Source organism: Panulirus ornatus, chromosome 3 (assembly GCF_036320965.1).
Source record: "Panulirus ornatus isolate Po-2019 chromosome 3, ASM3632096v1, whole genome shotgun sequence".
Classification (NCBI taxonomy): domain Eukaryota; kingdom Metazoa; phylum Arthropoda; class Malacostraca; order Decapoda; family Palinuridae; genus Panulirus; species Panulirus ornatus.
Genome location: NC_092226.1, coordinates 17,119,293 through 17,132,439, shown reverse-complemented (window position 1 = coordinate 17,132,439; position 13,147 = coordinate 17,119,293). Strand labels below are relative to the sequence as shown.

Below are 13,147 nucleotides of genomic sequence, written 5' to 3'. Positions count from 1 at the left end.
GATGATGGGGAGGTGCCTGAGGATTGGCGGAATGCATGCATAGTGCCATTGTATAAAGGCAAAGGGATAAATGTGATTGTTCAAACTACAGAGGCATAAGTTTGTTGAGTTAATCTGTAAATCACCAGGACTTAGATGAGCATTTTAGGTTCTATTTGCTTACGTTTTGGTGTTATATATATATATATATATATATATATATATATATATATATATATATATATAATATATATATATATATTAAATTGCAAGAGGTCACAATGGTGCGCATGGTTTAGTATATGCAAAAAACACAAGAAAATGAACACGTTAAGTTCCCAAGTGCACTTTCGTGTAATGATCACATCGTCAGGGGAGACACAAGAATGAGATAGGAGTCGTAGAACAGTCAGGTGATATACAGGACGAGATGTAGCTAAAGGTACGTTTACACTAGACATAGATACCAGTGGGATGCACACTTTTCTGTGGGTTGGATTTCCCCCACCCATCCGTTCTGTTCACACTACAGCGAGAACCATCGTCCCAGCCCAGCGTTTTTAGTGCAAATAAACAGTCTTCCATGATGGAGCCTGAACAATTCCTGCTGACTATTGCCACACTAAACTGCCTGAGTTTGTACAGGGAGTTGAAAAAGAAAAAGAAAAATACGAAAAGACTTTCGGTAAAACCATGGCTACAGAAAAAAATCAGTGTCTCTGCTGCCGCTCTCACTTGAATGTTTTCCTTCGAGGGTCAGTTGACGGTCTGAACATATCTTGCTGGATATAAAGCTTGAAATAAATGTTTTACGTTCTAAACTTGAATCTCCCCGGACGATGTGATCATTACACGAAAGTGCGCTTTGGAACTTGTGTTTTTTTTTTCCATATATATATATATATATATATATCCCTGGGGATAGGGGAGAAAGAATACTTCCCACGTATTCCCTGCGTGTCGTAGAAGGCGACTAAAAGGGAAGGGAGCGGGGGGCTGGAAATCCTCCCCTCTCGTTTTTTTTTAATTTTCCAAAGGAATGAGCAGAGAAGGGGGCCAGGTGAGGATGTTCCCTTAAAGGCCCAGTCCTCTGTTCTTAACGCTACCTCGCTATCGCGGGAAATGGCGAATAGTATAAATATATATATATATATATATATATATATATATATATATATATATATATATATATATATATATATATGACCATGATATTGTCTTGAACTTTAGATTTTGATCTCTAGATCCGTGGATTGTGTTTAGCTTGAACCAAGTGAGATTATTTGGCTAAGTTTCAAAGATAGATCCGAATTATGAAAATGTGATACATTTCCTACCAAATTCTTTTTCTAACTCTGTCAAATGTTTAATATTTCATTAGACTTACGCACCGTATACATCAGTATGTATAGCCATATGTAAAGACTAGGCTTTATCTTGTAATCACTGACCATTTTGAAAATTGTTGTTGTGTCGTTAGATCATGGGAGATAACTTATTTCATCAGGGCTCAGGTCAGGTCTGAGAGTGGATTTCATTGATGCATCCACATGTATCAGTGAATGAACGTCCAGTGCTTTAGTTCTGATCGCTGAGTTCGTTGAAGACTAGGTCACAGTCAATTCCGCTGAAATTATAATGTTTGGTACAAAGGCTGCGGTAGGGAAACATTTTTCGTACTAATCAGTCATAGTTCACGTTTGGTTATGAATTAGTTGTAACTATAACAATTTGATGGAATGAATATGATCATTGATGATTTATTACAAGCATAGTGACTGTTGACACCTTATATTACAGGGCCCGGTGAGCGTGGCAGTGTATTCGCCAGGTGATGACTTTGATGCCACTATCAATACCATCCTTTACTTGCGTGACTGTTGGGCTGAGGGCATCAAGAAATACGTCACCTTCCACCTCTTTTTCCACGTCTCTCACACGCCTAAGAAGGTAAGTGGTGGGTTGGAGAGCCATCTGTCGTCGGAATGTTGTGGTGAAGTGATTTTGATTATGATTCAAGATGTTTTTTTGATACTGATGGTACTACGAACATTAATGTATGTGTGTGGGAAACATGATTCATTTCTTCGCTAGCAGAGATCGCTCTGTGATTGCAGGGATTTCTGCATGTTATTATTACTTGAATGTTATAGGGAGAGTTTTTTATTTGTGTTGCCTCGTTTGTTAACTTTTCATATATGCAGGTATCATGCCTGATATTCTCATTTGTACACACACACACACACACACATGCACACATACACACACACACACACACACACACACACACACACACACACACGTGCAGCTGAGAGGATGTGTGGATCTGATGTTTGCTGTGAAGAATAAATGAGTGAAAAATACTAAAAGAAACAGAAGGACTTGTATGTTACATTTGTAGAGCTGGAGAATGCATAGGTGTGATAGAGATGCTTTGTGGAAAGGTGCTACAAATGTATGGCGTAGGAGGTAAGCTGTTAGAAGCAGTGTGGAGTTGATATGTCAAGAGTAAGGCTTTTGTGCGAGTATGAAGGGAGAAGGGTGAGTGGTTCCATTAAAAGCGGCTACGCGATCGGTACGTGTGATGTCACCGTGGCTGTTTAATATGTTTGTGGCTGTGGTGGTGAGAGGAGTGAATTCAAGGGTTTGGGAAATAAGGCAGGCATGCAGTCTGTTGGTGGTAGGGGATCCTTGGAGGTGAGGCATTTGTTTGATGATGACACACCATCAGTTGCAGATTTGAGTAAGAAACTGTAGAAGCTGGTGTCGTGAGTTTGGGAGAGTGTGTGAGAAGAAATATAAGAGTAAATGTGACTATACGCATGGCAGTGGAGAGATACAGGTTAGCTATATTTTGAGTTTAAATGGAGAAAACTTGGGAGGAAGTGAAGCATTGTACGTGTCTGGGACTGGACATGGCAGAGAGTAGAACCATGGGAGCCGAAGTGAGTCATGGAGTGGGAGATGGGGTGAAGGTCCTGGGAGCATTAAGGGATGTATGGAAATAAGGGTCACTATGTTGGAGGGCGAAGATGGGCATGTTTGAAGGTATAGTAGTCCTGATGGTGTTGTAGGGATACAAGGCAAGTGCTGTAGATGAGGCATGTACTATAGATAAGAATAAGGCATGTACTATAGATAAGTATAAGGCATGTACTATAGATAAGAATAAGGCATGTACTATAGATAAGAATGAGGCGTGTATTATAGATAAGAATAAGGCATGTACTATAGATGAGAATAAGGCATGTACTATAGATAAGAATATATGGAAGTGTGTGAAAATGTTGGAGGGGAAATGTTGAAGGACAATATGTTGTATTAAGAGAATTGATCGACGAAGAAATGATAAGGTAGGAATTATATGATAATAAGTAGAGATAGATGATTAACATGTGCTATATGGTTGGAACATATGAGAATAGGTTGACGAAAATGTATATGTCAGAAGTAGAGGTTACAAGGAGGAGAAGACACCAAAATGGAGATGGAAGGATGGAGTGCAAAATGTTTTGAGTATTCGGGGCTTCAAGACACATTAGGGTATGGGGGTATGCATGTGAGACAATGAATTCGAGCGAGGTTCTCTCAGGGGATTAAACCAAGACGTATGAAGCCGACACAGGAAACAGTTGAAAGGTCTGTCGGGCTTGGTTGAAATGCCGTTCTGGGCTCATGAAGATCTGTAATTAATAATTGCATTTTGAGATTTTTTTTCAATATTTGTTTCTTATTTATTGTGTATCTGACGGGTAGTGGAAGCAGTATGGGATATTTTCTCAGATTATTTCGACTCCAGAAGCCTTTCATTACATTACGCTACATATTAAAAGATAAAGTTCTTTAGGGGTCATTTTATTGAGTGTTTCGGAGGGTAATAGATCTTGAAAACCTCCTCAGTTTATGGATCATTTTTCTTGATGGATACGAATTTGGGGTTGAAATATTGTTTGAGGGACAATTAAGGCCTGTAATTAATGGTAACATTTTAAGGACAATGTGTCATTTGTTCATTTCGTATTTATCGGGCATCTGACGACTTGGGGAAGAAATATGGGTTATTTGCCAAGATTATCTCGAGTCCTTAAAGCTGTTTCAGAATGATATTCCAGTTTTGATTTGCTGTTGGGGGGGGGGGGGGGGCATAAAAAATCTCTATTAGCTGGGAGGCATATAAGCCCCTATTGCCTGCAAACCCAAAATTCGTATACCGTAAACTGTTACCTGTAATTTGTAGTGTTTTGGGAAGGTAATAGACATCCTTTATAAGTTCAGTACAAGGACTATTTTAAATGGTAAATACGAATGTGGGGTTGAAATATTGTTTGGTTATCATTAAGGCCTGTAATTAATGATTATCTTTTAAGATTTTGAATACATTTGAACTAATTTATTGTGTATCTATTGGATACAGGAAGCATTATAATATATTTTCCAAGATTTTTTCAAGTATAGAAGCGTTATATTAAGGTATGGTACAGTTTCAAAAGAAAAAGTTTTTTGGGCTAAAAAATACCCTGAACTATTACCTGTAAATTTTGGTATTTTTCGACGAAAAATAGATTTTCTTGAAAACCTCAGTATAAGGACTATTTTCAATACTGATTAACAATCTAGGGTTGAAATGTTGTTTCCGGGCTTATAAGACATGCAATGTATGATTACATATTAGGGAAATTTTGTCATTCTTCGTTTCGTATTTATCGGGCGTCTGTCGGGTAGGGAATGAATTATGAGATATTTTCCTAGATGATTTCGGTTACAGAAATGTTCATTATGTTATATTACAATTTAAAAGAATTTTTGAGGGGAGGGGGGAGACGAAAAGATGCCCTAACCTATATTACCTGTCATTTTAACTATTTTTGGAAGGGTAATAGATTTCCCTGGAAACTTAAGTATAAAGGCTGTTTCCAATCCTAAACACTTATTTGGGATTGAAATATTGTTTAGTGTTCAGTAAGATTTGTATTTAATGATTACCTTTTATGAAAATTGTATCATTATTGTTTTGGCATTTATTGCGTATCTATCTTTGAAGGGAAGCATTAAGAGATGATTTCTAATATTATTTCAAGAATGGAAGCATTGTATTGTGTCACATTCCAATTTCAGATGAATAAATTTTTTGGGTTAAAATTTATCTTGAACTTTTACCTGTAATTTTTATTATTTTTGAAAGGGTAATAGATTTCCTTAAGAATTTCAGTATATGGACTATTTTAAGTGCTAAATACAAATTTTGGGTTGAAATATTGTTTGGGAGTTTTATGGCCTGTAATCAATGATTATCTTTTTAGAAGACTAATTATTTTTTTTATTGTCAATTTGTTAAATGTCGCCTAGGGAAACCCCTGTGTAATATTTTCCAACATTATATAAAGCATAGAAGTTTTTCTTGGTGTTATAATAACGTTTCAAAAGAAAAAAATTTTGGTCCAAAAAATACCGTAAACTGTTACCTGTAATTTGTAGTGTTTTGGGAGGGTAATAGATATCCTTTATAAGTTCCGTACAAGGACTATTTTAAATGGTAAATACGAATCTGGGGTTGAAATATTGTTTGGTTATCATTAAGGCCTGTAATTAATGATTATCTTTTAAGATTTTGAATACGTTTGAACTAATTATTGGGTATCTGTTGGCTACAGGAAGCATTGTAAGGTATTTTCCAAGATTTTTTCAAGTATAGAAGCCTTATATTAAGGTATGGTATAGTTTCTGAAGAAAAATATTTTTGGGCTAAAAAATACCCTGAACTATTACCTGTAAATTTTGGTATTTTTCGACGAAAAATAGATTTTCTTGAAAACCTCAGTATAAGGACTATTTTCAATACTGATTAACAATCTAGGGTTGAAATGTTGTTTCCGGGCTTATAAGACATGCAATGTATGATTACATATTAGGGAAATTTTGTCATTCTTCGTTTCGTATTTATCGGGCGTCTGTCGGTTAGGGAATGAATTATGAGATATTTTCCTAGAAGATTTCGGTTAGAGATATGTTTCATTATTTATATTACAATTTTAAAAGAAAAAAAGTTTTTGGGAGGGCTGAAGACAACCTGACCTATTATCTGCAATTTTCACTATTTTTGGAAGGGTAATAGATTTCCTTGAAAACTTAAGTATAAATGCTGTTTCCAATCCTAAATACTTATGTGGGATTGAAGTATTGTTTGGTGTTCAGTAAGATTTGTAATTAATGATTACATTTTATGAAGATTTTATCATTATTGTCTTCGCATTTATTGCGTATCTATCTTTTAATTGAAGCATTAAGAGATTGTTTCTAATATTATTTCAAGAATGGAAGCATTGTATTGTGTCTTATTGCAATTTTAAAGAAATAAGTTTTTTTTTTTTTTTTTTGGGGGGGGGGGGGGCTAAAAGATACCCTGAACTGTTACTTGGAATTTTTAGTATTGTTGAAAGTTAATAGATTTCCTTGACAATTTCAGTATAAGCACTAGATACGAATTTTGGGTTGATATATTCATTGGGGAATTTTATGGCCTGAAATTAATCATTATCTTTTAAGAAGATTATGTAATTATTTATTTATTGTTTATTTGTTATATCTCGCCTAGGGAAAGCCCTGTGTAATATTTTCCAACATTATATAAAGCATAGAAATGTTTCTTGGTGTTATAATAACGTTTCAAAAGAAAAAAATTTTGGTCCAAAAAATACCGTAAACTGTTACCTGTAATTTGTAGTGTTTTGGGAGGGTAATAGATATCCTTTATAAGTTCAGTACAAGGACTATTTTAAATGGTAAATACGAATGTGGGGTTGAAATATTGTTTGGTTATCATTAAGGCCTGTAATTAATGATTATCTTTTAAGATTTTGAATACGTTTGAACTAATTTATTTGGTATGTGTTGGATACAGGAAGCATTATAAGGTATTTTCCAAGATTTTTTCAAGTATAGAAGCCTTATATTAAGGTATGGTACAGTTTCAAAAGAAAAATATTTTTGGGCTAAAAAATACCCTGAACTATTACCTGTAAATTTTGGTATTTTTCGACGAAAAATAGATTTTCTTGAAAACCTCAGTATAAGGACTATTTTCAATACTGATTAACAATCTAGGGTTGAAATGTTGTTTCCGGGCTTATAAGGCATGCAATGTATGATTACATATTAGGGAAATTTTGTCATTCTTCGTTTCGTATTTATCGGGCGTCTGTCGGGTAGGGAATGAATTATGAGATATTTTCCTAGATGATTTCGGTTACAGAAATGTTTCATTATGTTATATTACAATTTAAAAGAATTTTTTATGTGGGGGGGGGGGGGGGGGAGGAGGAGACGAAAAGATGCCCTAACCTATATTAACTGTCATTTTCACTATTTTTGGAATGGTAATAGATTTCCTTGAAAACTCATGTATAAAGGCTGTTTCCAATCCTAAACACTTATGTAGGATTGAAATATTGTTTAATGTTCAGTAAGGTTTGTAATTAATGATTACATTTTATGAAGATTGTATCATTATTGTTTTGGCATTTACTGCGTATCTATCTTTGAAGGGAAGCATTAAGAGATGTTTTCTAATATTATTTCAAGAATGGAAGCATTGCATTATGTCTTATTGCAGTTTGAAAGGAATAAGTTTTTCTGAGGATAGGGGAGAAAGAATGCTTCCCGCGTGTCGTAGAAGGCGACTAAAAGGGAAGGGAGCGGGGGGCTGGAAATCCTCCCCTCTCATTTTTTTTTTTTTCATTTTTCAAAAGAAGGAACAGAGAAGGGGGCCATGTGAGGATAATCCCTCAAAGGCCCAGTCCACTGTTCTTAACGCTACTTCGCTAATGCGGGAAATGGCGAATAGTATGAAAGAAAGAAAATTTTTTTTGGGGGGCTAAAAGATACCCTGAACTGGTACTTGTAATTTTTAGTATTATTGAAAGGTAATAGATTTCCTTGACAATTTCAGTATAAAGACTAGATACGAATTTTGGGTTGATATATTCATTGGGGAGTTTTATGGCCTGAAATTGATTATTATCCTTTAAGATGATTATGTAATTATATATTTATTGTTTATTTGTTATATTTCGCCTAGGGAAAGCCCTGTGTAATATTTTCCAAGATTTTATAAAGCATAGAAGTGTTTCTTGGTGTTATAATAACGTTTGAAAAGAAAAATATTTTGGGCCAGAAAATACCGTAAACTGTTACATGTAATTTGTAGTGTTTTGGGAAGGTAATAGACATTCTTTATAAGTTCAGTACAAGGACTATTTTAAATGGTAAATACGAATCTGGGGTTGAAATATTGTTTGGTTATCATTAAGGCCTGTAATTAATGATTATCTTTTAAGATTTTGAATACGTTTGAACTAATTTATTGGGTATGTGTTGGCTATAGGAAGCATTATAAGGTATTTTCCAAGATTTTTTCAAGTATAGAAGCCTTATATTAAGGTATGGTACAGTTTCAAAAGAAAAAGATTTTTGGGCTAAAAAATACCCTGAAGTATTACCTGTAAATTTTGGTATTTTTCGACGAAAAATAGATTTTCTTGAAAACCTCAGTATAAGGACTATTTTCAATACTGATTAACAATCTAGGGTTGAAATGTTGTTTCCGGGCTTATAAGGCATGCAATGTATGATTACATATTAGGGAAATTTTGTCATTCTTCGTTTCGTATTTATCGGGCGTCTGTCGGTTAGGGAATGAATTATGAGATATTTTCCTAGATGATTTCGGTTACAGAAATGTTTCATTATGTTATATTACAATTTAAAAGAATTTTTATGTGGGGGGGGGGGGGGGGAGACGAAAAGATGCCCTAACCTATATTATCTGTCATTTTCACTATTTTTGGAAGGGTAATAGATTTCCCTGAAAACTTAAGTATAAAGGCTGTTTCCAATCCTAAACACTTATGTGGGATTGAAATATTGTTTAGTCTTCAGTGAGATTTGTAATTAATGATTACCTTTTATGGAAATTGTATCATTATTGTTTTGGAATTTATTGCGTATCTATCTTTGAAGGGAAGCATTAAGAGATGATTTCTAATATTATTTCAAGAATGAAAGCATTGTATTGTGTCACATTTCAATTTCAGATGAATAAATTTTTTGGGTTAAAATTTATCCTGAACTTTTACCTGTAATTTTTATTATTTTTGAAAGGGTAATAGATTTCCTTAAGAATTTCAGTATAAGGACTATTTTAAGTGCTAAATACCAATTTTGGGTTGAAATATTGTTTGGGAGTTTTATGGTCTGTAATTAATGATTATCTTTTTAGAAGACTAATTATTTTTTTTATTGTGTATTTGTTAAATGTCTTTTCCACGATTATATAAAGCATAGCAGTGTTTCTTGGTGTTATAATAACGTTTCAAAAGAACAAATATTTGGGCCAAAAAAAACCCTAAACTGTTACCTCTAATTTGTAGTGTTTTGGGAGGGTAATAGATATCCTTTATAAGTTCAGTACAAGGACTATTTTAAATGGTAAATACGAATGTGGGGTTGAAATATTGTTTGGTTATCATTAAGGCCTGTAATAAATGAATATCTTTTAAGATCTTGAATACGTTTGAACTAATTTATTAGGTATGTGTTGGATACAGGAAGCATTATAAGGTATTTTCCAGGATTTTTTCAAGTATAGAAGCCTTATATTAAGGTATGGTACAGTTTCTGAAGAAAAAGATTTTTGGGCTAAAAAATACCCTGAACTATTACCTGTAAATTTTGTTATTTTTCGACGAAAAATAGATTTTCTTGAAAACCTCAGTATAAGGACTATTTTCAATACTGATTAACAATCTAGGGTTGAAATGTTGTTTCCGGGCTTATAAGACATGCAATGTATGATTACATATTAGGGAAATTTTGTCATTCTTCGTTTCGTATTTATCGGGCGTCTGTCGGTTAGGGAATGAATTATGAGATATTTTCCTAGAAGATTTCGGTTACAGATATGTTTCATTATCTTATATTACAATTTTAAAAGAAAAAATGTTTTTGGGAGGGCTGAAGAGAACCTGACCTATTACCTGCAATTTTCACTATTTTTGGAAGGGTAATAGATTTCCTTGAAAACTTAAGTAAAAATGCTGTTTCCAATCCTAAATACTTATGTGGGATTGAAGTATTGTTTGGTGTTCAGTAAGATTTGTAATTAATGATTACATTTTATGAAGATTGTATCATTATTGTCTTCGCATTTATTGCGTATCTATCTTTTAATTGAAGCATTAAGAGATTGTTTGTAATATTATTTCAAGAATGGAAGCATTGTATTTTGTCTTACTGTAATTTTAAAGGAATAAGTTTTTTTTTTTGTTTGGGGGGGGGGGGGGGGTAAAAGATATCCTGAACTGTTACTTGGAATTTTTAGTATTATTGAAAGTTAATAGATTTCCTTGACAATTTCAGTATAAGCACTAGATACGAATTTTGGGTTGATATATTCATTGGGGAATTTTATGGCCTGAAATTAATCATTATCTTTTAAGAAGATTATGTAATTATTTATTTATTGTTTATTTGTTATATCTCGCCTAGGGAAAGCCCTGTGTAATATTTTCCAACATTATATAAAGCATAGAAGTGTGTCTTGGTGTTATAATAACGTTTCAAAAGAAAAAAATTTTGGTCCAAAAAATACCGTAAACTGTTACCTGTAATTTATAGTGTTTTGGGAGGGTAATAGATATCCTTTATAAGTTCAGTACAAGGACTATTTTAAATGGTAAATACGAATCTGGGGTTGAAATATTGTTTGGTTATCATTAAGGCCTGTAATTAATGATTATCTTTTAAGATTTTGAATACGTTTGAACTAATTTATTGGGTATGTGTTGGCTACAGGAAGCATTATAAGGTATTTTCCAAGATTTTTTCAAGTATAGAAGCCTTATATTAAGGTATGGTACAGTTTCAAAAGAAAAATATTTTTGGGCTAAAAAATACCCTGAACTATTACCTGTAAATTTTGGTATTTTTCGACGAAAAATAGATTTTCTTGAAAACCTCAGTATAAGGACTATTTTCAATACTGATTAACAATCTAGGGTTGAAATGTTGTTTCCGGGCTTATAAGGCATGCAATGTATGATTACATATTAGGGAAATTTTGTCATTCTTCGTTTCGTATTTATCGGGCGTCTGTCGGTTAGGGAATGAATTATGAGATATTTTCCTAGATGATTTCGGTTACAGAAATGTTTCATTATGTTATATTACAATTTAAAAGAATTTTTTATGTGTGGGAGGGGGGGGGGAGACGAAAAGATGCCCTAACCTATATTACCTGTCATTTTCACTATTTTTGAAGGGTAATAGATTTCTTAGAAAACTTAAGTATAAAGGCTGTTTCCAATCCTAAACACTTTTGTAGGATTGAAATTTTTTTCTTTTTCAGTAAGGTTTTTAATTATTGATTACCTTTTTTGAAGATTGAACCTCTATTGTTTTGGCATTTATTTCGTATCTCTCTGTTAAGGGAAGCATTAGATGTCTTCTAATATTATTTCAAGAATGGAAGCATTGTATTGTGTCATATTCCAATTTCAAATGAATAAGGTTTTATGGGTTAAAATATACTCTGAACTTTTTACCTGTAATAGATTTCCTTGACAATTTCAGTATAAGGACTATTTTAAGTGCTAAATACCAATTTTGGGTTGAAATATTGTTTGGGAGTTTCATGGCCTGTAATTAATGATTATCTTTTTAGAAGATTATGTAATTATTTTTTTCTTGTTTATTTATTATATCTCGCCTAGGGAAAGCATTGTGTAATATTTTCCAAGTTTGTATAAAGCATAGAAGTTTTTCTTAGTGTTGTGATAAAGTTTCAAGAGAAAAAGATTTTTGGGCCAAAAAATACCCTAAACTGTTACCTGTAATTTGAAATGTTTTGGGAGAGTAATAGATATCCTTTATAAGTTCAGTACAAGGACTATTTTAAATGGTAAATACGAATCTGGGGTTGAAATATTTTTTGGTTATCATTAAGACCTGTAATTAATGATTATCTTTTAAGATTTTGAATACGTTTGAACTAATTTATTGGGTATGTGTTGGCTACAGGAAGCATTATAAGGTATTTTCCAAGATTTTTTCAAGTATAGAAGCCTTATATTAAGGTATGGTACAGTTTCAAAAGAAAAAGTTTTTTGGGCTAAAAAATACCCTGAACTATTACCTGTAAATTTTGGTATTTTTCGACGAAAAATAGATTTTCTTGAAAACCTCAGTATAAGGACTATTTTCAATACTGATTAACAATCTAGGGTTGAAATGTTGTGTCCGGGCTTATAAGACATGCAATGTATGATTACATATTAGGGAAATTTTGTCATTCTTCGTTTCGTATTTATCGGGCGTCTGTCGGGTAGGGAATGAATTATGAGATATTTTCCTAGATGATTTCGGTTACAGAAATGTTTCATTATGTTATATTACAATTTAAAAGAATTTTTTATGGGTGGGGGGAGGAGACGAAAAGATGCCCTAACCTATATTAACTGTCAGTTTCACTATTTTTGGAAGGGTAATAGATTTCCTTGAAAACTTAAGTATAAAGGCTGTTTCCAATCCTAAACACTTATGTGGGATTGAAATATTGTTTAGTGTTCAGTAAAGTTTGTAATTAATGATCACCATTGATGAAGATTGTATCATTATTGTTTTGGCATTTATTGCGTATGTATCTTCGAAAGGAAGCATTGAGAGATGTTTTCTAATATTATTTCAAGAATAGAAGCATTGTATTTTGTCATATTACAATTTCAAATTAAGTTTTTTGTATTAAAATTTCCCCTGAACTTTATACCTGTAAATTTTAGTATTTTTGAAAGAGTAATAGATTTCTTTGACAATTTCAGTATAAGGACTATTTTAAGTGCTAAATACCAATTTTGGGTTGAAATATTGTTTGGGAGTTTTATGGCCTGTAATTAATGACTATGTTTTTAGAAGATTATGTAATTATTTGTTTTTTGTTCATTTGTTATATCTCGCCTAGGGAAAGCCCTGTGTAATATTTTCCAAGATTATATAAAGCATAGAGTGTTTCTTAGTGTTATAATAACGTTTCAAAAGAGAAATATTTTGGGCCAAAAAATACCCTAAACTGTTACCTGTAATTTGTAGTGTTTTGGGAAGGTAATAAATATAGTTTATA

General features: G+C 33.0%; 1 protein-coding gene across 1 annotated transcript in view; it reads left to right on the top strand.

Annotated features, from left to right (window-relative positions):
* The first annotated feature begins 565 nt into the window (after window positions 1–565).
* Window positions 566–13,147, top strand: part of LOC139759419 (beta-1,4-glucuronyltransferase 1-like) — a 58,796-nt gene continuing 46,214 nt past the window's right edge. The window contains exons 1-2 of the mRNA XM_071681516.1: window positions 566–664; window positions 1,780–1,929. Of these exons, the coding sequence (XP_071537617.1) occupies window positions 566–664; window positions 1,780–1,929 (249 nt within the window). The remainder of the gene's footprint in view (window positions 665–1,779; window positions 1,930–13,147) is intronic.